General features: G+C 53.1%; 3 protein-coding genes across 15 annotated transcripts; 1 reads left to right on the top strand and 2 right to left on the bottom strand.

Annotated features, from left to right (window-relative positions):
- Positions 1-88: 88 nt before the first annotated feature.
- On the bottom strand, positions 89-10,846 carry BORCS8 (BLOC-1 related complex subunit 8). 11 transcript variants are annotated; one of them, XM_043587152.1, is made up of 7 exons: positions 10,705-10,846; positions 8,817-8,954; positions 7,988-8,100; positions 7,442-7,506; positions 3,822-3,932; positions 1,646-1,721; positions 89-1,315 (listed from the first exon to the last, which is right to left on the bottom strand). In XM_043587152.1, exons 1-6 carry the CDS (start codon positions 10,739-10,741, stop codon positions 1,688-1,690), a joined length of 498 nt encoding a protein of 165 aa, XP_043443087.1. In that variant the 5' UTR covers positions 10,742-10,846; the 3' UTR covers positions 89-1,315; positions 1,646-1,687. The 11 variants fall into 11 exon arrangements, 9 of the variants coding, with proteins under 9 accessions (XP_043443087.1, XP_043443092.1, XP_043443090.1 ...); XR_006298316.1 differs by lacking the exon at positions 8,817-8,954 and having other exon boundaries at positions 89-1,311; positions 3,780-3,932; positions 7,988-8,265; XR_006298315.1 differs by lacking the exon at positions 8,817-8,954 and having other exon boundaries at positions 3,780-3,932; positions 7,988-8,265.
- On the top strand, positions 10,830-17,761 carry RFXANK (regulatory factor X associated ankyrin containing protein). Of its 3 annotated transcripts, none has more exons than XM_043587147.1 (10): positions 10,830-10,941; positions 11,619-11,758; positions 12,263-12,457; positions 14,774-14,857; positions 15,006-15,071; positions 15,297-15,397; positions 15,567-15,692; positions 16,077-16,143; positions 16,551-16,631; positions 17,543-17,761. In XM_043587147.1, the coding sequence occupies exons 3-10, from the start codon at positions 12,271-12,273 to the stop codon at positions 17,611-17,613; spliced, it is 783 nt and encodes a 260-aa protein (XP_043443082.1). In that variant the 5' UTR covers positions 10,830-10,941; positions 11,619-11,758; positions 12,263-12,270; the 3' UTR covers positions 17,614-17,761. The 3 variants fall into 3 exon arrangements, 2 of the variants coding, with proteins under 2 accessions (XP_043443082.1, XP_043443083.1); XR_006298314.1 differs by lacking the exon at positions 10,830-10,941 and adding an exon at positions 17,040-17,218 and having other exon boundaries at positions 11,516-11,758; XM_043587148.1 differs by lacking the exons at positions 10,830-10,941; positions 15,006-15,071 and having other exon boundaries at positions 11,521-11,758.
- On the bottom strand, positions 17,215-19,269 carry LOC122487138 (nuclear receptor 2C2 associated protein). Its single transcript, XM_043587159.1, has 5 exons — positions 18,955-19,269; positions 18,698-18,788; positions 18,352-18,457; positions 18,208-18,275; positions 17,215-17,942 (listed from the first exon to the last, which is right to left on the bottom strand). Exons 1-5 carry the CDS (start codon positions 18,990-18,992, stop codon positions 17,826-17,828), a joined length of 420 nt encoding a protein of 139 aa, XP_043443094.1. The 5' UTR covers positions 18,993-19,269; the 3' UTR covers positions 17,215-17,825.
- Positions 19,270-24,029: the final 4,760 nt, after the last annotated feature.

Genomic DNA, 24,029 nt, shown 5'->3' on the forward strand with positions numbered 1-24,029 from the left:
AAAGTGCGGGGTGGAAGGCTCTGAGAGGGGCAATGGGGCAACAATTCTGAAGAGGAAGGGGGCAGGGCCTGTAGGGATAAAGGCGGGATCAGGAGAAGCCACAGAGAATTTTATTCCAAGGGGGCGCAGCAGCAGAGGGACAGCAGATGACAACAGGGTGTGGGGAGGGCAGCAGGGTGGTGTCCTTGAAGCTGGATGGTGGGAGTGACGAGAGCAAGGAGAAGGGAGTGGAGAGATGGTGGGGTGTAGGCCCAGGGCTGGTGGGCAACACTGTGTGGGCCACTGGGATGAGTTGCTGACCCTCTTGGTAGCCCCTCTTGCCCCAAGTCCTCCCAGATGCTCCTTAGGCAATCCCACAGCCAGCGGGATTCCTCACTACCCCCAGCCGGAGAGCTAAGCCTGGCACACAGCAGGTGCTCAAAAAGTACTTCAACTGCATACACATGAATTCTGCTGCCTCTTGTCTCTGGAGACTGTGGCTCGGGGGCTGTGGAGGCCCCATCCCACTCATGCCTCCCAAGCCCTCTGAGAGGGCCTCTGTGGCACAGAGCGCCATCGTAGTGCTGGCAAATGGGCGGGGCTTTGAGAACTACAACAGCCAGAGCTCAGGAAGTCCCTCAGATGCCGCCGATCTGCCGGGGTCGGCCCTACATGGGCGCCGAGTAACAACGTGCCAGGCCTTTCTTGGTACCATGCTCTCCTCACACAGTCGATCACACCTCCCGGTATTGAGGCCTTCCTGCAGTCCTCTCCCATCAGGTTCTTGGCCTGGCCACGTGGCTGGCCTTGACCAATGGAGCACCCACGGTGTGAAGCAAGAAGAGGTCGGATGGGCACAGGCACACAGGGGCTGCCCTCTGGGCACCCGGTCACCAGGAGAAGCCTAGGTCGGCCTGCTGGGGAGGCCACGCGGAGGGGAACGGATCCCCTGCTGCTGACGGCACGGGTCCAGATCCAGATGTGTGAGCGAGGCCACCTCTGACTATGAGCCCCTTTGAATTCTGATGAGTGCCAGATAGTTGTTAAGTCCAGAAAAACTGCCCAGCTGAGCCCAGCCCAAATCGCAGGACTGTAAGCAGCCAAATGACTAGGGTTGTCAACCACTAAGTTTGGGGATAGTTTGTCATGCAGCAGTAGCTGATTGCTACAACACACATCACTATGCAGCAGCACCCTCTGCTGCCTGCTGAACCACTCTGACGGAAGGGAAAGGCAGAGACCAGAGAGGGGAGGGACTTTCTCAGGGTCACACAGCTGGCCAGGAGTGCAGCGAAGATTCCTGAGCTGGGTGGGTAGCCATCATGCTGGGCTCTGCCTGAGAGAACGCGTGGGAGTAAAACAACCAAACGTGGGCTCCCCTTTCTGTCTTGGCAGGGGGAACACGGGATCGAGACAGGGCCTGCGGCCTAGAGAAGGGGCAGGGAGTTGGCACAGAGAGCACGAGGGAGACGAGGGCTGACAACGTCCTGCGTAGCAGAGGGCTGAAGGTCCCTACCACCCCGAAGCCTCCCACTGATGAAAGTATCCTACAAGCCCAGGGAGAAAGCCCAAGAGGTTAGACGAGCAGGTCCCTTCTTGGACACCGAGAGGGTGGGTTAGTTCAGAGCATGGAGTGCAGAGGTTCACGACCCCACTTGACACTGACCTGAGCCAGAGGGGCCAAAGCACCTCCAAGTCTCTTCCGGGATCAAGCTGAGGAGGGCAGGGGTGGTTCGTCAGGGCTGGAACAAAACATGGGCAGCGTCCTTGAGGCCAATGTCAGAGGCCATCGGGCGTGCTCAGTTAGGCTGGAGATGGGTTTGGGTTACCTTCCAGTCCCCTAAGACCCCTGGCCTCAGTCTTCAGGGCATCCTCTGTAAAAATGGGACCAGCCACACACTTCAGAGGTCGTGGTTGGGACTCATGCAGGACTGGGCACTTCAAACCCACAGAGCTTGCCAAGAGAAGTGTTAAGCAGCACTTTAAGCCGCTAGAAGCATCTTTCAGAAGCAGGCACAAGCAAGGCATCTAAAGCACTTGGGAAACCATGAATTAAAAATAAAAGATATGGCGGGGGCGGGGCGCCTGGGTGGCTCAGTGGGTTAAGCGTCCCACTTCAGCTCAGGTCATGATCTCACAGTTCGTGGGTTCGAGCCCCACATCATGCTCTGTGCTGATAGCTCGGAGCCTGGAGCCTGCTTCGGATTCTGTGTCTCCCTCTCTCTCTGCCCTTCCCCAGCTCACGCTGTCTCCCTCTCTTAAAAATAAACATCAAGGGGCGCCTGGGTGGCGCAGTCGGTTAAGCGTCCGACTTCAGCCGGGTCGCGATCTCGCGGTCCGTGAGTTTGAGCCCCGCGTCAGGCTCTGGGCTGATGGCTCGGAGCCTGGAGCCTGTTTCCGATTCTGTGTCTCCCTCTCTCTCTGCCCCTCCCCTGTTCATGCTCTGTCTCTCTCTGTCCCAAAAATAAATAAATGTTGAAAAAAAAAAATTAAAAAAAAAAAAAAATAAAAAAATAAACATCAAAAAAAAAAAAAACTTAAATAAATAAACAATAAATAAATAAATAAATAAATAAATAAATAAATAAATAAGGTATGGGGGAGCCTGGGCGGCTCAGTCGTATAAGCATTCGACTCTTGATATCAGCTCAGGTCATCATCTTGCGGTCATGGGATCAAGCCCCACGTCAGGCTCCACACCGAGAGGAGCCTGTTTGGGATTCTCTCTCTCCCTCTCTCTGCCTCTGTCAAAATAAATAAATAAACTTTAAAAAAAAAAAAAAAAAGGTAAAAGCTATGGCTTTTTGAGGCCCTACCGTGCAGGGGGCGCTGTGCACACTACACAGCAAGCTCTGGCCCCAATGGCTTGCACCAACCTACAGCAGGGCAGCCCAAGGCAGACAGTTCTTTAAAGAAGGAGCCCCGATCAACCCATGTCATGCTACCCTCTGTGAGAAGATGGCTGCACGTCCATTCTTACACATTCACCAGGCTTTTTTGTTTTTGAAAATTCCTGCGTCTCAGTTTTCAGAACAGTAACACAGATTTTTTTTTTTTTCTTTCTAAATGTCTGGTGGGGGACAGGCATGCCAGACCCAGTCCCAGACTGCAGGAGCCGGACATATATCAAAGCAGAGTTACAGCTTACAGCACGTGCACATGTGCCCAAGTGCATGTTTATTAAGTTATAATGACAATATGACAAAACTCTCTCCCCAGGGTGCGAGGACTGTTAAGTGCTTTTCATTTTTAGGCCATCTGGTCCTTGGCTTGAAGCCTCCTTCAGCTCCAGGCAACCTCCCCTGCAAGCCTCGCGGGCTCTGTCTCCCTCTTGCTCACCCACTCCAGCCACACTCGCCTCTTAGATGTTCCTCCAACACACCCAGATCACCATCCCCAGGGCCTCTGTCCTCACCGCTGTCCAACCCGGAACCCCCTCCCCGGGCTACCTCCCATCTGCATGGTGCTCAGGCCTCTGCTCCCACCTCCTCAGAGAGGCTCCCACCTCCCTTTTCTTCCTTTGCACATCTGAAATGCTCGTCTGTTCCATGTTTACCTGGTTGCCGTATGCCTCCCCGTGAGACCACGAGTACACGCATATTGGCCACCGCTGCATCCCCGGTGCCCAGCCCAGGGCCGGGCACACAGCAGAGCTCAGGACCTGGGTGCTGGGTGGCTGTACTCTCCCGTTACAGACGCCAAAGGACGAGAGGAAGCCACCAGGCACCATGAGATGAGGAAAGGGAGCTGTCTAAGGAGTGAGAAACAGCAGTTCCTGGCTGAGAAGCAAAGGTCCTTACAGCGAGGAGGCTGAGAGCAGGAGCGGGTGGTCCCGGAGCTACCTGTGGCTCTGGGCGGCAGCATTCATGTGGTCCCGGATGCTGATGGCCTGTTTCAGAAGACCCTCCACGCTGCGGAAGTAGACGCTGCTGTCAACAAGGTTCTTCACAGCACTGAAATGGGAGGATGGACCCAGTCGGTGCCACCCCGCCTTACCCTCCCCTCCCTGCGCCTGCCCATGTAGCCTCCCAACCAGAGGTTGGTGGGGGCACCTGCACGGGCTCAATGCTCAACAGGCACCCCAGGGATTCTGTGGGCTTATCCGGGGTTTAAAGTTTTGATTTTCCTGCCACACCTCGATGACATCTATGCGACAGAGCGCATGATGGCCAGAAGCAGCTATTTTTTTTGCAAGTTTTTATTTATTTATTTATTCATTTAAGTAATCTCTACACCTGACGTGGGGCTTGAACTCACGACCCCGAGATCGAGAGCGAGTCACATGCTCTTCCGAATGAGCCAGCCAGGCGCCCCGGGTGCAACTTTTACATCCTGCTGCTAGACCACCTAATGTTTTGAAGAAGCGATAAACGTGTAAAAATGGCCTTTTAGATAACCTATTCCTGCCTCTGAAGGAAGCTTATCAACTCAACTGTGAAGAGCTCTGGAGGTGAGCTTAGAGAGAACCAGAATAACTCACTACTAATTAAGGGGACACCACTGCCAAGCTGTGCTAGCCTCTGGTGTTGGTACCAGACTAACAAACATCTAATGAAAATGCCCCTTCCAACAGCACAACAGTAAAATATTCACCAGGCCACCCAGGGCCCTGCTAATGCCAGCAACTCACCTGCATAGTATCTGCAGTAGAAATAAAAGTGTCATTTTAAAGCTGTTCTATTAAAGACAAAAAACTCACTCCTATTTATTATCAGTCAGGGACCGGCTGGAAAACGGCCATGAGATCAAAGCGGGGATTGGGGGGCTATCGCCTGCTCTGTTAGCTTGTTCGTTTTAGCACTACCAAAATGCAGTCAGCTTTTCTAGTGTTTGCCCACCTGGATGAAAAGCTTGTTTTTATGGGAATGCAAACTGGTGCAGCCACTCTGGAAAACAGTATGGAGGTTCCGCAAAAAATTAACAGTAGAACTACCCTACGACCCAGCAATTGCCCTACTAGGTATTTATCCAAGGGACACAGGTGTGCTGTTTTGAAGGGACACATGCACCCCCATGTTTATAGCAGCACCATCAACAACAGCCAAAGTATGGGAAGAGCCCAAATGTCCATCGATGGATGAACGGATAAAGATGTGGTATGTATATACAATGGAGTATTACTCGGCAGTCAAAAAGAATGAATTCCTGCCATTTGCAACTACGTGGATGGAACCGGAGGGTATTATGATAAGTGAAATTAGTCACAGAAAGACAAATATCATAGACTTCACTCATATGAGGAATTTAAGATACTAAACAGATGACTATAAGGGGAGGGAAGCAAAAAGAATATAAAAACAGGGAGGGGGACAACAGAAGGGGGACAAACAGAAGAGACTCTTAAATAGGGAGAACAAACAGAGGGTTGCTGGAGGGGTTGTGGGAGGGGGGATGGGCTAAATGGGTAAAGGGCTTAAGGAATCTCCTCTTGAAATCATTGTTGCACAATGTGCTAACTAACTTGGATGTAAACTATGAAAAATAAATAAACTATAGGGGGGAAAAAAGCTTGCTTTTCTAAGTTCCCTCTTGAATAGTTCATCCAATTTAGTATCTATAAATTCTGCATCAACTACGTAAAGCATTGTCAACAACCAAAAGGGCTCTTTCCTGTCCATAAAGGAAACATGGTCCCTTAGCATAGAGAAATTCACATCTCCCTAGCAAGAAGTGCTCAGAGCTCAGAATACACTGGCCTCATGCTTACCTCAGCATGGCCCGGTGGAACTTTCTGGAACATGACGGACACATTCTTTATCCGCTGACATGGCTGCTAAGCCCTTGAAATATGGCTAGTGAGACAGAGGAGCTGAATCTTTTATTTCATTTTAATGCATTAAAATTGAAGTGTCACCCGGAGCCCGGACTCCTTCACTGAATGGGGCAGCTAGAGGAACCGGGACAAAGTACAGACTCTGACATGTTCTTCCTTTGACCTGGGCCTTGCTGGTGAGCCCACAGCCGCGCAGGAGCTGTTTGGCAGACGTGAGAGAGAAACTCCTATTTCTTTTCTACTCTTTCTTGAGCTAATGAGGGTGTCTGAGGCCACCATCCTCAAGAAAATGCCATCCGTCTGGAAGGCCTTCTGTCCCAGTGGAGGGGCCAAGGCGGCTGATGGTAGAGCACTCGGCTCAGTACCCTCAGCAGCAGGACCTCCTGTCAAAGAACCTTCGTTCGCACAACAGAAACAGGCAAGCAAACCCCGTGGTTCCACAGACTGTACTGCTGGGGTGTGTCCAGCCTCCATGAAAATGACTTAGTCCACGCAAAGGGCAAATGGCACTTCTAAATAAAACTGCCAAACTCGCGAGGCAAACGGAACAAGCCAGGACGTTAAGTATAGTCAGGGGAACCAACTGAAGAGGGGGAGGCAAGGCCAGGAAAGGTGCGATGATGAAAAGAAACACTGGCTACTACTTTTTACTCTGACATACATCTTTCCCTTGGGACTGGGAGGCGGGGGGGGGAAGGGTGGAATCTGAAGACTTAGAAAAAGCTAAACACAAAATAATATTAATAATAATAATAATAATAATAATAACAATAATAATAATTAAATGGTACCCTCACATTCACAGCAGCATTATCCACAGTAGCTAAAACGTGGAAGCAACCAAAACGTTCATCGACAGATGGATAAACTGAGGTGGGTCTACGCAATGGAATACTACTCAACCTTAAAAAGGAAGGATAATCCAACACAGGCTACAGCATGGGAAGACCTGGAGGACAGCATGTTGAGTGAAAAGAGATGGACAGAAAAGACAAATACTGTCCGACTCCATTTATGTGAGGTCCCCAGATTCATACACAGAACACAGAATGGTGGGTGCCAGGGGTCAGGAGAAAGGGAAGGGCGGGGTTAGTGTCTGACGGGGAGAGTTTCAGATTTGCAAGATGAAAAAAATGCTGGCAATGGAGGGTGGGGATGGCTGCACATCAATGTATTTAATACCACTGAGCCGTATACTTAAAAAGAGTTAAGGTGGCAAATTTTATGCGTCTGTTATACACTAAAAAAAAAAAAAAAATTGGAAAGAAATAAAAATGTAAAAATAATCAGCTGTATTTGTGCTGTGGCCCTCCTCTCAGCTGCCGTCCACCCCACTGGCCAGTCTGTGGTCCTGGATGTGGGAAGGAAAAGGCCCTTGAGGCACTGGCTCCCTTCCCAGATGGCATCTCCCCTAAACCTTTCCACCCCTTCCTACGACACATGGGGAGGGGCTCCACTCGGGAAGAAGCCTGCCTGAGGCACATGGGGGATGGGCAAATGGTGAGAAGCACAGGCCTGGATTGGAACCTGCTGTGTGGCCAAGTAAGTCGAGATCCACATGCCTCAACTCAGATGCGTTTGGCAGGAGAAGGTTCACTGGAGAGCTGGCTGAGATGCCCCGGAATGTCCAAGAGGTGACCCTGGGGCATACGGGGACAACCCCGGCAGTGGGGAGGCTACAGGGCTCACCTGCAGGCATACTCCACTGTGTAAATGGCTCCCTGGCTCTGCTCCTCCCATCGCTGCATGTCAGCCTGTGGGAGACAGGAAGCTGTTAGCAGGAGGGCTGCTACCTCCACCCTCTCATTTCTGGGATGGAGCATCTGATCACCCATCACCATGGCCACAGAGACCAGCCCCCTCCATCCTGATCTTTCCTCCTGAAAATCCCCTCCCTCACCGGTCTGGGCTTTCCGCCAACACGTGGCTACCATGCCTCAGGGCCTTTGCACCGGCTGTTCCCTGGCCTGGCACATCGTTCCCTCGGGTCCTCATGCGGATGCTTCCTTCTCGCCATACAAGTGACAACGAATGCACATCTGGCCACCCCCTTCTTCCATATCTGCCCCCAAATCTGTCCACCCATGGCCTCAACCTGTCTCAGTGACCTCGTGCCTCCTTGCTGCTGTCCCAGCCTTGACTCCTCCCCCAACAGCCCCTGTTCCATGTAGCAGGCCCCAGATCATGAGGTGAGGACTCTGGGGGAGGTCAGTAGCAGGGGTCAGTGGGGCTCACCTTATGCTGGGCCAGCTCAGGCAGAGAGCGGCGCACGTGCTCCTGCAGCCGGTACAGGGCCACGGATGGCTCATTGGCCAGGACATAGACACTCTCAGTGAACTTGTCTGTGACTGGGCCGAGCAAATCAAAAGTTGGGGGCCGGGGTGGGGGGTGGCAGAGCAAGGGAAGGGTGGCAGAGACACAAAGAGACAAAGCATAAGACTCTTGACTGCTTAATCCGCGAGTCCAGCCAGAGCAGCGAGGGGTGTCCAGTGTCCACTCAGGAGCTGGGTCACCTGTGGTCCCAGTGATGGGTTGAAGGAGATAATCAAGAAAGGCTTCGCTCATCATGATGTTAACACATCCAGTGAACTCATGGTTTTTCCCCTCCCAAGCCCACTTGCGGTAGACACTGCTTCTGCCCACTTGGACCCTCTCACATTCCCTTTACCCCAAGGAATGAATCTGAGACTCTTCTTCGAGGGTCCTACCAGTTACTGGACCTGAAAATGCCTGGAAGCTTAGATCGCTGGGTGGCCTTCAGCCATGACTGACCATCAAGGGGTATTAAAGGCCACATCTCCTGCTGTGTGTTGGGACAACGTGGAGGTGTAAATCATCCTTCTGAGTTCTCCTGAAGCATCAGGCTGAGGATCTGCCCTGAGATCACTCCTTGCTCAGCTTCGCCCATCTCCCCTGTGAGGTTCTCCTGGTAAGTTAATTACACAGAAATCCTTACCCCACGGTCTGCTTCAACAAATGACATTCCCAGCCAGTCAGTCATCTACACCCTCCCATCCATGACAGATCCTGCTGGTTCTGCCTGAAAACAAAGTCTAAATCTCACCTATTCTTACCACTACACTGCCCACGCTGGTCCAGGCATGGCCACCTCTCGCCAGGACGCCAGATTCAGCTCCTTCCTGGTCTCCCTGCTTCCGCTCTGCCAACAGTCCAATCTCCAAACAACAGATGGAGTGATCTCCTAATGAACATATCAGATACGTCCCTCCCTTATCTGAAACCCTCTTATGGCTCCCATCGGCCAGAGCGTAAAATCCACCTAACTTACTATGGCCCATAAGGCCCTGTATGTTCTTCCTGCTGTTAACTTCCCTGCCTTCCTCACCATCCAAGGCACAGTGGCCTCCTGGCTGTTCCTTGGACACTCCCAGTACTGTCCAAAAGAACTTTCTGAGATGACCGAAAGGTTCTATAATCTACAGTGTCCAATAACGTAGCCACTAGGCCCATACGGCTGGCCACTGAGCACGTGGCTGAAACGTGAAATACGACTCCCAAATGGAGTTTTATTTTTTGGTTTACATTTTAATTCCAATAGAGTTAACATACAGTGTTATGCTAGTTTCAGGTGTACGATATAGTAATTCAATAATTCTACACATTACTCAGTGCTCACCCTAAGAATTTTAAGTTTTACCTAATTTTAATTAACTGAAATACCCATAAATACTGTGACCAGTAGCTGCTGTATTGCTGCCCAAGTTGTTCTGCCACTGACCCTCTCCTTCCCCCATGGGCTTCTCTTTATCCCTCATGTCTCAGCTCCTGGGCAAGGCCTTCCCTGATCACCACGCTTAACCGGATGTCACTTCCATCTCATTCTCAACCTCAGCACCTTGTTCATTTCTCTTATAAATTCTCATTCTTTATTACATTACATTTTTACAAAAAAACAAAACAAAAAAAAAAAAAAAACAAGTTAAAGCTTGGATTCTTGAGGGCAGGGGCTTCTGGGAGCCTCAGTTTCCTTAGCTGTAAAAATGGAATAGTAGTACCCACCTCAAGGTTTGCTACAGAGATGGACCCCATGCTGTGCCCAGTGGAGTGTAGTTAACAAGACAGAGAACTCTGGTGCATCTGGGAGTCAAGGGAGGCTGTGCATGAGTCTGGCTAGTGTCAGCATGTCTAGCTCACTGCAACGCCCTCAGTAGGGTAGAGCCCATCCTGCCACCTCCAAACTGAGTGTACTCTTATCCCTCTTAGTCCTCCTCGTTTGGAAAATGAGCGTAAGAGCTTACCCTTCAGTGCTGCTGCAAAAAAGATGAAATGAACTATACTTGTGCCTTCTAAATAATTAACTAGAGGGGTGCCTGGGTGACTCAGTCGGTTAAGCAACCAACTCTTGATTTCCGCTCAGGTCATGACCTCACAGTTGGTGAGTTGAGCCCAGCATGGGGCTCTGCGCTGACAGGGGGAAGCCTGCTTGGGGATCCTCTGTACGTCTCTCTGCCCCTCTCCCACTTGTGTTCTCGCTCTTTCTCAAAAATAAACTTAAAAATAATAACTAGAAATAACGTGTGTCATAACAAAAACCTTTATGATTTAACAAGTCTGTGGCGTTTGGTAATTTGTAACTATGTGACTTACAAATATTCGATGTTAACGTAAACCTAAACAAATACGTAACCATATACGGAAGTAACACGCACAGCGATTGCCACGTCACAGGCGTTCTTTCAATGCATTACAAATAGCAGGTCATTGAATTCTCACATCAAACCTATGGGGGCGGGGAGAGACTATTATACTTCCCATTTTACAGATGACAAAATCGAGGCACGGAGGCACTCTAAAGGTTTTTAAACTAGTCAGCGGCCGAACCAGGATGCAATGGTGGTCCAATTAGTTCCCCCGCATGCTCCCTCCAAGCCTTTGCCCCCTCCTGCACTCTGTCAGGTCACCCTTCTGTCCAGCCCGGGGCTCAACACAACCTTTCTTTCCCTTGAGTTGCATCTCCGGTTCCTCCATAACGACCGCGTACAGATTCCGAGGACCGGAAGCGGAAGTCCGGCTATGGGGAAGGCTTCTTAAACCTTCCCCTACGAAACCAGACGCCGTGGTGCTCCAGTTCCGGTGCCAATTGGCCTGCCCGCCTCACTACTTCGTGTACCTAGACTGGAGAGGAACCCTGAGTGAGAGACTGGGGAAGGAGGCACACCAGTAGACGGGTGAGGAAGGGGCGGAGACCCCCTGAAGCTCCAGGAGGGACACCCAAGCAGGAAGGGGCAAGGGCACCCTCCCTTCACGAACTCCCTTTTCCGGGAGCAGACGAATTAGGGAAACGCTCCAAACATTGTCCACTTCGGGCCACATAAACGGCCTCTTTGTACCCTCCTATTGCCATCAGATTCTTGCACATGCTCACACGCCCCCAGGACCGCAAAGAAGACATTGTTATGAACGGAGGCGACAGTAGTGTTGCCCCTTTAAGTCCCGACACCTCGACTTTTCCCCGCCCACCACCTTCGTACAGGAGAGAGCCCCGCCCGTCCTGGAGCAACTGGAGCCTAGCGTCTCCCTCCGGAAAAACTTATGGGTGGAGCTGCGGGGGGGTAGTGACGCAAGACTGTCTCAATGAAATCCTCTGAGCCCTCTGAGGCTCCACCCATCCCTTCAGACCCTGCCGGGCTCCCTCCGGAGCTGCCTGGACAAGAACGCGCAGGCGCAACAGCATCGCTTGGGCCCCAGCGGAAACCACGCCCCTCCCCCAAGTCTTAAAGGGCCAGTAGCAGCTTCTATTGCTCTTGCCTTTCGGCACTTTTGGGGAGGCAGGGTGCGCAGGCGCAGTGGGGTGCTCTGAGGTGGGGGTAGCGGTCGCGTATCAAGTTGCTCTCTGTCCCGGCAGAAGAAACCAGGGCGCTGAGGATCCAGGTTCCAGCTTGCTCCCTCCTATATCAATTGAAGGAGAAAAGTTTGTGAATTGGGCCCCCAAGTTTTGGGGGACCCGGACTTGCGGCGTGGGGTGACAGACGAGGCTCGTTAGAGGTGAGTGGACCTTTCGGATCTGTTTGGGAGGGGCCGGTGGGATGGGACCGATCACACTTTGTTGAGCAGTCACTTATTCCGGGGACCCCCCCCCACCACCACCACCACGCAAGAAAAAAATAACTACAGTGAACGTTTATTAAGCTCTGCCCGTGTATCAGGCCCCCAGCTTTGCTATGTACAGGCACGGTGCTAAGACCTCCTTTCCCCATTTGATTAATGAGGACACTGAGGCTCAAAGAAGTTAAGTCATGTGCCCAAGTGCTCACAGCTTATAAATGGTGGGATTCGAACCCAGATAGCTGAACCCATTTTAAGTAAAGCATGTTGTATGTGCCCTGGTAGCGGGGGAGGAATGAGCCTGAAAAGCAGTTGGACTGTGGTTTTAACTTCCCGCTGAGCTTGAGTTTACCCACCCTCACTGTGAAAGGCCGGGTATGCTGTTGGTGCCTACTTAATAGGAGTTGTTGATAATTAACTGTTATCTTTTGGCGCTTCTGCCAGCTTCCCCCATGGAGCCCACCCAGCCGGCAGAGGACCTCAGTCTGACCCAACAGCTCCCCATCCCAGAATTTGGGGACCCTGAGGACCCCAGCGATGAGGCCCCCGATGGCTCAGACACTGTGGTGCTCAGTCTCTTCCCCTGCACTCTGGAGCCTGGGAATCCTGAACCGGATGCTGGCGCCTCCTCACCGCAGGGTAGGTAGGATGTTTCCCCTGGACTCCTGCCTCTGGGATGCAAGGACAATGGAATGTCAGGCTCAAGACAGGACCTCTGTCTTTATGTTCCATTACCCAGAATGTGTCTTCCCTCTCCACCCAGTGAGGAATTGCTTTATATGTATATATATGATGGCTAGATTCCCCATAGCATAAAAGTTCCTATTTTAACCAGACTTGCATACAATTCAGTGGCGGTAAGTACATTCACATTGTGCGTAAGCCCCCCACCCCCACTCTCTCTGTTGTTCCAGAGCATTTCCGTCACCCCAGAAGGAAACCCAGTCCCCATGAGGAATCATTCTCCATCCCTCCTCCCCTGGCCCCTGTCAATCACTAATCTTTCTGTCTCTATGGATTTCCCTGTTCTGGATATTTCATATAAATGAATCCTACAACATGTGGCCTTTTGTGTCTGCCTTCTTTCATTCAGCATGATGGGTTTTTTTCACTGTTTTAAGTTTGATTTCTTAAGTTTGATTATTAAGTAATCTCTACACCCCATGTGGGGCTTGAACACATGACCCCGAGAACAAGAGTTGCATGCCCCTCTGACTGAGCCAGCCAGGCGCCCCTCGGCATGATGGTTTGGAGGTTTGTCTGCATTTACAGCATGTGTTGGTGCTTCATTCCTTTTTATGACCCAATAATATTCCATTCCGGACCACATTTCTTTTATCCATTCATCCATCGATGGACCCTTGGGTTCTTCCTCTTTAGGCGATTGTGACTAGTGTTGCCGGTACATTTGTGTACCGTTGTTTGTCTGAACAGTTGATTTCAACTTTTGGGGGTAGATACCTAGGAGTGGATTGCTGGGTCAGATGGTGATTCTGTTAACCCTATTAAGGATCCAAGGATTTCTTTTTTTTTTTTTCTTTTTTTTTCTTTTTTTTAAAAATTTTTTTTTTCAACATTTATTTATTTTTGGGGGGACAGAGAGAGACAGAGCATGAACGGGGGAGGGGCAGAGAGAGAGGGAGACACAGAATCGGAAGCAGGCTCCAGGCTCTGAGCCATCAGCCCAGAGCCTGACGCGGGGCTCGAACTCACGGACCGCGAGATCGTGACCTGGCTGAAGTCGGACGCTTAACCGACTGCGCCACCCAGGCGCCCCTCTTTTTTTTTTTTTTTTGAGAGAGAGAGAGAGCATGAGCAGGGAAGGGGCAGATTGAGGGAGAGAGAGAATCCCAAGCAGGCCCTGTACTCTCAGCGCAGAGCCTGATGTGGGGGTCAAACTCACGAACTATGAGATCATGACTTGAGCTGAAATAGACCAACTGAGCTACCCAGGTGCCCCTCAAGGATTTCTTTTGACTGGAGTCCTTGAACACGTCTAATTCAGCCCCTCCTGGGGCCTTGGTCCCTGCTGTTCCCTCTGTGTGGAACATTCTACCTCTTCCCAGGGCTGGTTTCTTCATCTGGCCAAGCTCTCAGTTGGTATCACCTCCTCAGAGTGGCCCTCCCTGACCATCATGTCTGAAATGGACTCACCCCTGGCCCTCCCCTCTCTCCACTCTCTTCTACCTCCTTCTTTTTCTTTTGTTTTAAGGATACTCTTTTTTTTCTTAAGTTGTTTTTATATATTTTTTAATGTTTTTATTTATTTTTGAGACAGAGAGAGACAGAGCATGAGCGGGGGAGGGGCCGAGAGAGAGACACAGAATCCGAAGCAGGCTCCAGGCTCTGAGCTGTCAGCACAGAGCCCGACGCGGGGCTCGAACTCACAGACCGTGAGATCATGACCCGAGCTGAAGTCGGACGCTTAACCGACGCAGCCGCCCAGACGCCCCATTTTCTTAAATTTCTTTTAACATTTGTTTATTATTGCGAGACAGAGAGACACAGAGCGTGAGCAGGGGAGGGGCAGAGAGAGGGGGAGACCCAGAATCTGAATTAGGCTCCAGGCTCTGAGCTGTCAGCACAGAGCCCGACGCGGGGCTCGAACTCACGGACCGCGAGATCGTGACCTGAGCCGAAGTCAGTCGCTCAACCAAGTGAGCCACCCAGGTGCCCCTCTTCTACCTCCTTCTTATTTCTCCTGAATACTTAGTTCTCTCCTTCTGTCTGACTCCCCACTCTTGTCGATGTGCCCCTTGAGGGCAGGGACTATGTATCGTTTGCCCAGAACATCACCAGGTGTAGAGGAGAAAGGTGTACCCGGGTATCCAGGAGGGCAGAGTGAGTGAATGGTGGAGTGAGGCACTGTCTTTGGTAGCTCCAAACCCCGAGGGTCTGGTCTGAAGCCTCAGAGACATACTAGGAGCAAACTGAGGCCCTTCCTCTCTCTTCCAGGAGGCAGCTCCCTGAAGCACTCCACAACCCTCACCAACCGGCAGCGGGGGAACGAGGTTTCGGCCCTGCCAGCCACCCTCGACTGTAAGTGGGCCTCCAGTCCCTAAGGCGGGGAGAAGGTAACAGGTGCTAGTAGGTAGCAGGGGCCGGGAGGAGCAACTGTGGATGGGGTAAACTGAGGCATGGAGCAGGGATGGGACAGGTGAGGACTCTGCCTCTCTCTGGCCCCTAGCCCTGTCCATCCACCAGCTCGCGGCCCAGGGGGAGCTGAGCCAGCTGAAGGAACATCTGAGGAAAGGTGTGTGTCCACACGAGTACTGTGGTGTGTCCGAATGTGTCTGACCACACGTGCTGGTGTGTGCACGTGGGTATTGAAATGACCTGAGTCTCCACAAATGTGCCTGTGTCCACCCGTGTGCTCCCCCTCATGTCTGACCCCAGCCACCCGCCCTGTCCCTGCTCCCACAGCACTGGGGAGAGTGGGCAGGGGTGCATCCCAGTGGTACCACCCCCCTCCTGCCAGGCGACAACCTCATCAACAAGCCGGACGAGCATGGCTTCACCCCCCTCATCTGGGCCTCCGCCTTTGGAGAAATCGAGACTGTCCGCTTCTTGCTCGAGTGGGTGCGTCCCAGCCCAGCTGAGGGCTTCCCAGGAACTTGAGGGTGGGCTGGGGTCTCGTCTGAGTCTGCTGGTGCCATGTCTATGAGAAGGGGCTGCCATGGGTACCCCAGGATTCCAGGGGATGCCCCCACCCATCCCATCACCACTGTCTCTATTCCCCCTACCACAGGGTGCTGACCCCCACATCCTGGCCAAGGAACGGGAAAGCGCCCTGTCCCTGGCCAGCATGGGCGGCTACACAGACATTGTAGGGCTGCTACTTGAGCGTGACGTGGACATCAACATCTACGACTGGGTGAGGCACCACCCACTGGCCCTGGGCACCTTGCAGGGTACCAGGCCTGCTGTGGGTGCTGAGAACACAAGACAGCCTTCTCTGAGCCTTACAGAGCTCCTAGTTTGCGGGGAGGGCAGCCGACACAGAAACAGCTGAAATGTAGTGAATAGCACTGTAACAGCAGACACACAGGCAGCCGCAAGAGCCCGGAAAGCGGCCTCCAGAGTCCAGGGAAGTCGAGGAGGGTTTCCTGGAAGAAGGGGTATCTAAGCTAAGACCCAAAGGGGGAACGAGGCCAGGTGTTGAGCAGGAGGAAGAACCACATTAAATTGGAGGGCTGGGGGTGTTGTGAGAATTTGGAAAAGACAGAATGTCGGTCGCCCTTGCCCCTGCCTTTGACAGAATGGAGGGACGCCACTGCTGTACGCCGTGCGTGGGAACCACGTGAAGTGCGTAGAAGCCTTGTTGGGTAAGTGGGAGTAGCAGCTGGCCCTGGGGGCCTCAGAGCCCCAGCTGGCCCCACAGGAACCCTGAGGGCCAGGGAGGGGTCCAAACTCTGCTCGAACAGCTCTTGGGATGAATGGTCACTACCTGAGTTTCCCAGAGGATTGATCTGGGGACAGGAGATGGTAGGATAGTACAGGGGTCTGGCTCACCGGGTTGAACACCCACACCCTTCATGCCTCAGGGACCCTGGAGGTGGGGATTCTATTGGCCACATTCTTCAGAGAGCTCGGGTTCTCATCCAAGCCTGTAAGGGCAACCAGCAGACCTGTGGCTATACCGTGAGGGATCACTGGATCTCCCAAGTCTCCATGCCCCATTCTGGGCTCCCAGCCCCGCTGCCTCTCCAGTAACACCTGCTTTGCTCTGCAGCCCGAGGAGCCGATCTCACCACTGAGGCTGACTCCGGCTATACCCCAATGGACCTTGCCGTGGCCCTGGGATATCGGAAAGGTCAGCCTGAGACACACAGGGCAGTGACAGTGTGCCATAAGCAGGTGACCACAGAGGGGTACACAGGACATCCCTCTCAGATGTCACATGCTAGCGTCGAGAGTGTTCACATTAGCAAACACGTAGTGCCACTGTGTACTCACCTGGGCATGTGCGGGAGGCTGACGTGTGTCAGTGACTGGGTTCAGGATGAGATATACACAGGCACTGGGAGGCCCAAAAGGAGGGAGGATGGGATTCAGGCTGGAGGAACCAGGCTGGAGGATGGGATCCTGGCAGAGGCCTTCCAGGATAAGGATGCCAAGAAGGAGGGGCCGGGCCACAGAAGCCAGCCCTCTCCATGGCAGGAGGTGGGTGTGAGTAGGGACCATCGGCTGACCCCAGTTTGTTCCCCACTTCCCCCTTCAGCTTCCCCATCCACAAAATGGGGAGATCCTAATAGAACTGACCCCTTGGGGTCATGGAGAGATTGAGAGCCTGGGAGATTTCTCCTCCTTCCTTCAAGTTTTATTCCATTTGGGACAGAAGTCATTCCTCACAGCCCCTCTTATCCTTTCATAAAAGTCACCAGTCGAGAATTCTGTTTGGTAAAGATTTTTTTTTTTCTTTTTTTTACTCTAAAAAGCCTCCAAAAATGCATTTTTACAGACTTAGGGGAAATTGAGTTTCCTGGCGTGGGGGCCTCCGTCTTCTCAGCTGCACTCTGGGAAGGGTGTGGATTTCCCCGCATATGAATTAGGTCCTCCGTTTGTGTCCCAGGACTTGGAGATCCCCGCTCGTTCCCTGAGAGGCGGGTGCAGTTCTCATGCTGGGACACCCCGGCTCATCCCCCAAAAGAGGTGTACAAATGGCCTCTGTCTCTGCAGCCTGCATTCGATTCATGGCCCACCTTTTCCCTTTCCTGTTTCCAGTGCAACAGGTGATCGAGAACCACATCCTCAAACTCTTCCAGAGCAACCTGGTGCCCGCAGATCCTGAGTGAAGGCTGCCTGCTGGGGACTCAGATACTCAGGGAACAAAACAGTTGACGCAGAGCTGGGGGAACCCAGAACTGGCTTCAAAGGCAGCTCCTGGACAGACAGTGGGAGGGGATCCTTCCCAAGAGGAACCAATAAACCTTCTGTGCATAACCTCAAGGACTTCACTGTGCTTCCCCAAGGGCTTCCTGGAGGAGTTAGTTAGTACCCAGTGGCCTCACGCCCTCTCCCCCAGCACGCGCAGGTGGTAGATGACAATTCGGCCAAAAAAGTCAGCGGCGTCCTCAAATGTCACCTTCAGCCGGTCCGCCTCGGCAACTGGCACAGGGAAGGTGTGAGCATAGGCAGTCAAGGGAAATAGGTAGTTCATCATTGCCCATCTGGCAGCCCCAGCTTAGACACCACCAGTGTGCTGGGTGACGGGCCACACTGTGAGCCCTTCTGAGGCTCTCACACAGAACCGGTTACCACCAGCTCATTTTACAGATGGAACAATGGAGGTCCAGAGCCCACTTGCTCAAGGTCACATACCAGGGCCCATGGTTTTCAGAGGCACAGACCGCCACCCCCGCCCCTCCCCAGAGGCCCAGGAAGGATATCTGAAGTGAGTTGTTGTCCTCAGGATAGAAGTCCACAATCTTGCTAAGAGCCTCATTCCCCTGGGAACCTGCAACAGAGAAAGGGGCAGGTTGTGAGGCTGGGGTGCCCTCTCCAAACCCCCACCTTCCAGAGCCCTCCAGTACCTTCCAGGTGACCCCGGCGACTGGAGAAACCCCCCTGGAACTGGATCTGCAGCTGGGAGACACGGATGCGCTGAGGGAACTCTAGTATCACCCACTGGGAGGGGCCCTGGAGACAGACGGGGAAACTGAGGCTCACAATCTGTCCAGGCTCAGACAGAGCCTGCTATGTGTGTCTTATTCCCACAGTCGATGGGGGGAGAGGTGGTGTGAGGGGCAGTTGGCACACGTTCCCTCCGTGACCAACTCTACTGTGCCCAGCTGGAGTGCTCCCTAGTTCTCAAGGCACCCCGGACTCCTGAATCTGATTCACAGGGATGGGTGGAGGGTCCAGGGAGAGGTGCCTCACCTGGTCCGAGTTCCAGCACGTTTCCTCATTCTGATCGAACAGATGCTTCTTTCCAAACTGCCGAGTGTTGCGATTAAGCACTGAACTCACTCTGGAGGCACCAGAATAAGAGCGAAAAGACTGGCTAAACCCAGCGCCGAGGTCCCGCCCACCGGTGGGCCCGCCCCTCCTCGCCTCCAGCTAACCCCGGCACCCCCAGCTCGGTTAACCCCGGGCTCAAGGGCCACGCCCGCCACTGCCCGTCCCCAGGGTCTCACCTGCTCACTGTCTCTGGACAAACCAAAGAGTGGGTCATCTCGGCTCCACAAAGCCTCGCAGGGCTCAGCCGGTGTAGCCGGTGTGCGTATTCCGACGCCAACGCAGCCACAGCCGTTCGACCTTGACCACGCCTCAGAGTCTACAAAGGTTTCAAAGAAACTGCAGTGACCCGCGGCTAGATTCTCACAGCAGGTTCAAGTAAGGGAAACAGGTTTCCCGTGGGTTTCCGGGGGGTCGCTCGGACTCCGAGCTTCAGTCTCTGCCAATAGCGCCGCGAACCAGAGCAGGACCCGGAACCACGAGGACACCGCGCAAGCGCACTGTGACTCAGCCCTGCCCCTCCCGTGCTCTCAGGGCAGGCGGCAATTTGAACCCCGCCCCTCCGTGCCCGCCTCTTAAAGGGCCTTCATCCAGTGCTGAGTTTTCTTTTGGAGCTGGAGGAAAAAGGGAGTCACCTGAAAGAATTGTTTGCCAAGTTGTGTGCGGGGCGCCGTCTTCTGGTGCCTGCGGGTATAGAGCAGGGTATAGGGTATAGGAAGTCTGAGAGACTTCCTATAACGATATCTCCCTACCTGGGGAAGTCAGCCAAAACCCATTCCGTAACTGCTAATGCTGCCGAGCGCTTCATTGCCTCCCAGGGACCAAAGGAAGAGTTGAGAAAGAGGCCACGATGAGCGAGTCTTCGTCAGCCTCGTGTACCCCAGCTGCAACACAAGAGGCTTAGCCTCCAAATCTTTCTTCCTAGTAAATGCTGCCTGGGACAGGCTTCATGGAGGAGGGGGCGTGGGAAGTGGGTTTTGAAGGATGAACTGGGGGGAAGGAGGGGGTTGGCCAAACCAGATTGCACAAAGGCTAAAGATTTGGTTCACTGATTCACTAAACAAGAATTCACTCCCTGCTGCCCAGCCCTGTGCTGGGTGGTGCTGGGGACTGTGAGAAGCCTCAGCGAGAAGCCTCCTCCATACCTGAGGAGCCCTCAATTTTGGTAAGACAGAGCTACACACACACACACACACACACACACACACACACACAGATCCATGCAGTCAGGGCTGAGCCAGACATAGGGCTGGGAGACCAGAGGCTCTACCTGGAGGAAGGGCTTCCTGGGATAGGGGATCTTGTGTCTGTACCTTAGTGGGTGGGCAGGAATTCATCAGGGTAAGAAAAATGGGGGGAGATTTGTCCGGCAGGGAAAACAGCATAAGTAAAGGCCTGGTTGGGTGAAAGACCATGAATCTGAATAAAATATGTGGAGCAAAATCCTGCTGAGCCTGAAGGTGTTTGAGAAAGGGCAAGACACCATCCCATCTGCATGAATGGAGGGTTCTGAGACAAACAGCTACTGGCAGAAGGCTGCAGGTTCCTGGCTTTAGCTGAATGGTCTAGAATCCAGCCCCTTTCTTCAAGGGCTAGGGGAATGGTTCTCCTGGCATCCTGCTAGCATCTTCCCAAGCCCACTCCAGTAAGGGGGTGGGGGTGGGCTGGCTGGGAAACTGGGACACCACCGGAAGGGCTGCCCCATCAGCCCCTGCCTGCCAGGACTTCCTGCATTCAGTCATGGCCTGGTGCCATCTAGACCTGGCTCTGCTGGTCTCAGTGCTGGGGCCAGGACTGCGGATGGCAGAAAAGACCTCTTTACCCCCAGAGGAAGGTGGGAAAAGCATGGACCCTGGAGGGTCCAGATCCAGTTTAAATCCTGGCTGGGTCACTCACTTACTGGCCATATGATCTTGGACAAGCACGTTGACCTTTCTGGGCCTCAATTCCTTCATCTGTGAAATGGAGGGAATTCTGTTTATAAGACTGCTGGAGAATTTGGTGGGCTCTTTGGGCGGACACATAACAACAGTGGCTGACCTTTGTTGAGAGCCCACCTTGTGTTTGACTTGAAACCACATTTTGCTGGTTGTTCATCCACTGGTTCGTTGAACTTGCTGTGCTGGTCCATGTCACTTCCATTTTATAGCTGAGGATATATATACCCAATGTCCCCCAGGGAGGATATTCATGGCCTTAGCCACCCCCCCCCCCACCACCAGCGCCACTCCTGGTCTTGGCATGGAGCCACCTTGCCCACTGGTATGAGGCCAGCTCAATACCCTCTTCCCGCCTCCTCACCCCACTGGCGCCTGGGCATGAAAGAGCCTCCTGTTTCTCCAGGGAATTAGCAGCTCTAAGCTCCCAGCAGGGCAGCCAAAAGTGGTCCATTCATTTGCCTGAGTGAGGAAAGACCAGGCACTCCCTCCCCCCCCCCCACCTCACCCAGAGGATGGAGCAGAGGAAGCTCTGGAAGAGCCAGGAGCTGCAACCCTGGTTCACTGAGGGAAACTGAGGCACAGAAAAGCAAAATCATTTGGCTAAGTTCATCCAGGGGGAGAAGGATTCAAATCCCAATCTGACTCTGGCATTCTCTCCACGGGCTGAGTTTTGCATTTGTCAAAAGAGGCAATAGAGGCTCAGAGAGAGTCAGGTATTTGCTGAAGTCACACAGCAAGTATGGGTCAGCAGGGACTCTCCCTGGGGATGCAGCCCCATCCATGGCAAAACCCAGATCCCATTTCTCCTGTGTTTGTTATGCTGGAGCAGGGCAGGGAAAGGTCTTCAGATGGCTTCAAGCCTTGGTTCCCTCTGGGGGATCAGTGTAATGATTGCCTCAAGGCTCCAGCCTGGAGAGTATGTGGGGGTGGAGGTGACAGTTCCGTGACTCGCAGCCCCCAGTGGGGCAGGTCCAGGCCTGATTTTTCTGCCAGGGTCTGCCTGGGTTCAACAGGGCCCACCTCAGAGGAGATGGATGCCAGCTGGACTTGTCAGTCCTGGGACGGTGCAAACCTGGGAGCCTGGGCAAGTGGAGGTGACAGTACAAGCAGGGGTGGTGGCGGTGGCCAGGCATCCTGGAGGTGATCTCATCAGGGGACCCCCCCCCCAGGGCCACTACAGGGGGAGTGATGAATGGTGAGCATGAGTGGCTGTGTTGTGAGGTTGGACCCAGGAGGACTATATGTCTCCGTGTTGGTGCCCGTGTGCCTAGCGATCATAGTTGGGTGCTAGCTGCCTGTAGATGTGCCCACAGCTGTAAACATGGTTGAGTGTGAACAATGTGGGGCACATGTGGGCTTGTTTGTGACTGCCAGGAAGGCTAGGGTACTGCAGGGCATGTATTCGACCATGAAGGGACTAGAGGTGCGGTTTGAATCACAGCTGCGAGTTTGGTTGTGCAAGAGGCATGACGTGTGTGCAGCCACGTGAGGTCGTATGTGGTCTGTGTGACTTACGTGTGGCCTTGTCTCATGTGGTTGTATATAAACCACCTGTGCGCTCACTGTGGGCCTGGGATGTGACTGTGGGTTAGTGGTTTGTTGGGGTCATCGTGTGACACACGTGAATGCGGTTGCATGTGTCACGGCCGTGTGTCACCTTGCGTATGTTAAGAGGCGCTTTGGAGGGACACTGTCCACCCTTGAGATCCAGCTCTCCTGGTGGGTCCAGCCTCCCTGCTCCTGCTCTGGCCCACTAGCCCCCTCCCTTGCTCCATCCCCCAACTTGCTTCTCAGCCCCTGGCCTGGGCCCCAGTGTGGGGGGCACAGAGAAGGCACTCAGGGCTGGCGGGGGGTGGCTCACCCAATCCCAGTGCAGGCCTATAAATAGCTCTTTGAGCCCAGCAGATTCCCAGGCAAGGTTGCCTCATTCAAGCCCCCAGCAACAGCCTGCCTCCCCCACCGCCCTGGGCCCCAGGCCAGCCCCTCTAAGCTCAGCCCTGGCGCTGGCCAGGGGGACCTAGGGGTGGAGAGGAGGGGGTGGAGAGAGGTGGGGGCAGTCAGGAGTGGGGGTCAGCTTGGCTCTGAGGCCATGAACCTAGACTCCCACTTGACCAGTACCTATACTGTACAACCTCAGGCAGGTGGTCCTGTGCCTCTGAGCCTCAGTTTCTCCAGCTGGAAAATGGGCAGCAGCATGATAGCAGCTTATGTGTTTACTTCCTGTTTCATTCTCCCAGCAACCCTGTAAGATGGGGAGTCTTAATTATCCTCCTTTTTTAGACAGGGAAACTGAGGCACAGAAAGACAAAATGGCTGGTCCAGAGTCACTCTGTTAGGAGTGGAAGGTTTGAGCCCTGAACGTGTGGGAACGAAGCTGCCTGGATCCCTTACACATGACACAATGCGACCCCGGACCCCCAGCTCCCCCACCCTAACCAATGCTACCACAATCACCCCCTCACCCAGCCTGTCAACTGTGGACACTCATGTCAATGTGATCCCTGACCTCCAGCTTTCCTCTGTGATGAGGACTGAACAGTAAGCATAGCTCCCCAGTGTATCACTTTTTTTTAAGTTTATTTATTGATGGGGGGGGTGGTATATGTGCCCATGTAGGAGTAAGGGAAGGGCAGAGAGAGGCCAGAGAGAATCCCAAGCAGGTTCCGAGCTGTCAGTGCAGAGCCCAGTGTGGGGCTGGATCCCACAAACCATGAGATGATGACCTGAGCCGAAATCAAGAGTGAGATGCTTAACTGACTGAACCACCAGGGACCCCCTCCCCCACCCCAGTGTGTCACTTTGGCCCCTAGAGCCATCACTGCCCAGTGCATCCCATCCTAAGCTGGGAGACAAAAACCCTGGGAAGGAAGGTGGGGGAAGGGCTGATCTCTTTAAGCTTTTGTCCCCACCCATTTCCATTATTTCCAGCTTTCATTGCGGTAAAGCACACAGAAGACAAAATTTCCCATTCTAAAGTGTACAATCCAGGGGCATTAATTATATTAACATTACTCTGCAACCCTCACCACTGTCTAGTTCTAGAACATTTTCATCATCCCCAAAGGAAACCCAGTACCCACCTACAGTCCCTATTCCCCTTCTCCCAATCCGTGATAAATACCCATCTACTTTCTGCCTCTGGATTTGTCCGTTCGAAACATGTCACATAAATGGAACCGTCCTGTCGCCTTTTGTGTCTGGCTTCTTTCAATCAGCGTAATGTTTTTGAGGTTCACCCATGTTTAGGGGGTGTTAGTACCCCATTCCTTTTCATGGCTGAATAATATTCCATTGTGTGGCTCCAGACTTTTTAA

This window comes from Prionailurus bengalensis, chromosome A2 (genome assembly GCF_016509475.1).
Source record: "Prionailurus bengalensis isolate Pbe53 chromosome A2, Fcat_Pben_1.1_paternal_pri, whole genome shotgun sequence".
Taxonomy (NCBI): domain Eukaryota; kingdom Metazoa; phylum Chordata; class Mammalia; order Carnivora; family Felidae; genus Prionailurus; species Prionailurus bengalensis.

Bases quoted from the DNA above. Each gene is read 5' to 3' on its own strand.
- BORCS8 (XM_043587151.1), bottom strand. From the start codon at position 10,741: ATGGAGGAACCGGAGATGCAACTCAAGGGAAAGAAAG. The intron at 8,266-10,704 runs GTTGTGTTGAGC...CTGGGACCACAG, and splicing joins GCAACTCAAGGGAAAGAAAG to GTGACCCAGCTCCTGAGTGG. The intron at 1,722-3,821 runs GTAGCTCCGGGA...GTTTTGTTCCAG, and splicing joins GCTGCCGCCCAGAGCCACAG to CCCTGACGAACCACCCCTGC.
- RFXANK (XM_043587147.1), top strand. From the start codon at position 12,271: ATGGAGCCCACCCAGCCGGCAGAGGACCTCAGTCTGACCCAACAGCTC. The intron at 12,458-14,773 runs GTAGGTAGGATG...TCTCTCTTCCAG, and splicing joins TGGCGCCTCCTCACCGCAGG to GAGGCAGCTCCCTGAAGCAC. The intron at 15,072-15,296 runs GTGTGTGTCCAC...CCCTCCTGCCAG, and splicing joins GAAGGAACATCTGAGGAAAG to GCGACAACCTCATCAACAAG.
- LOC122487138 (XM_043587159.1), bottom strand. From the start codon at position 18,992: ATGACCCACTCTTTGGTTTGTCCAGAGACAGTGAGCAG. The intron at 18,789-18,954 runs GTGAGACCCTGG...TGGTGCCTCCAG, and splicing joins TGTCCAGAGACAGTGAGCAG to AGTGAGTTCAGTGCTTAATC. The intron at 18,458-18,697 runs GTGAGGCACCTC...GTCTGTCTCCAG, and splicing joins CGTGCTGGAACTCGGACCAG to GGCCCCTCCCAGTGGGTGAT.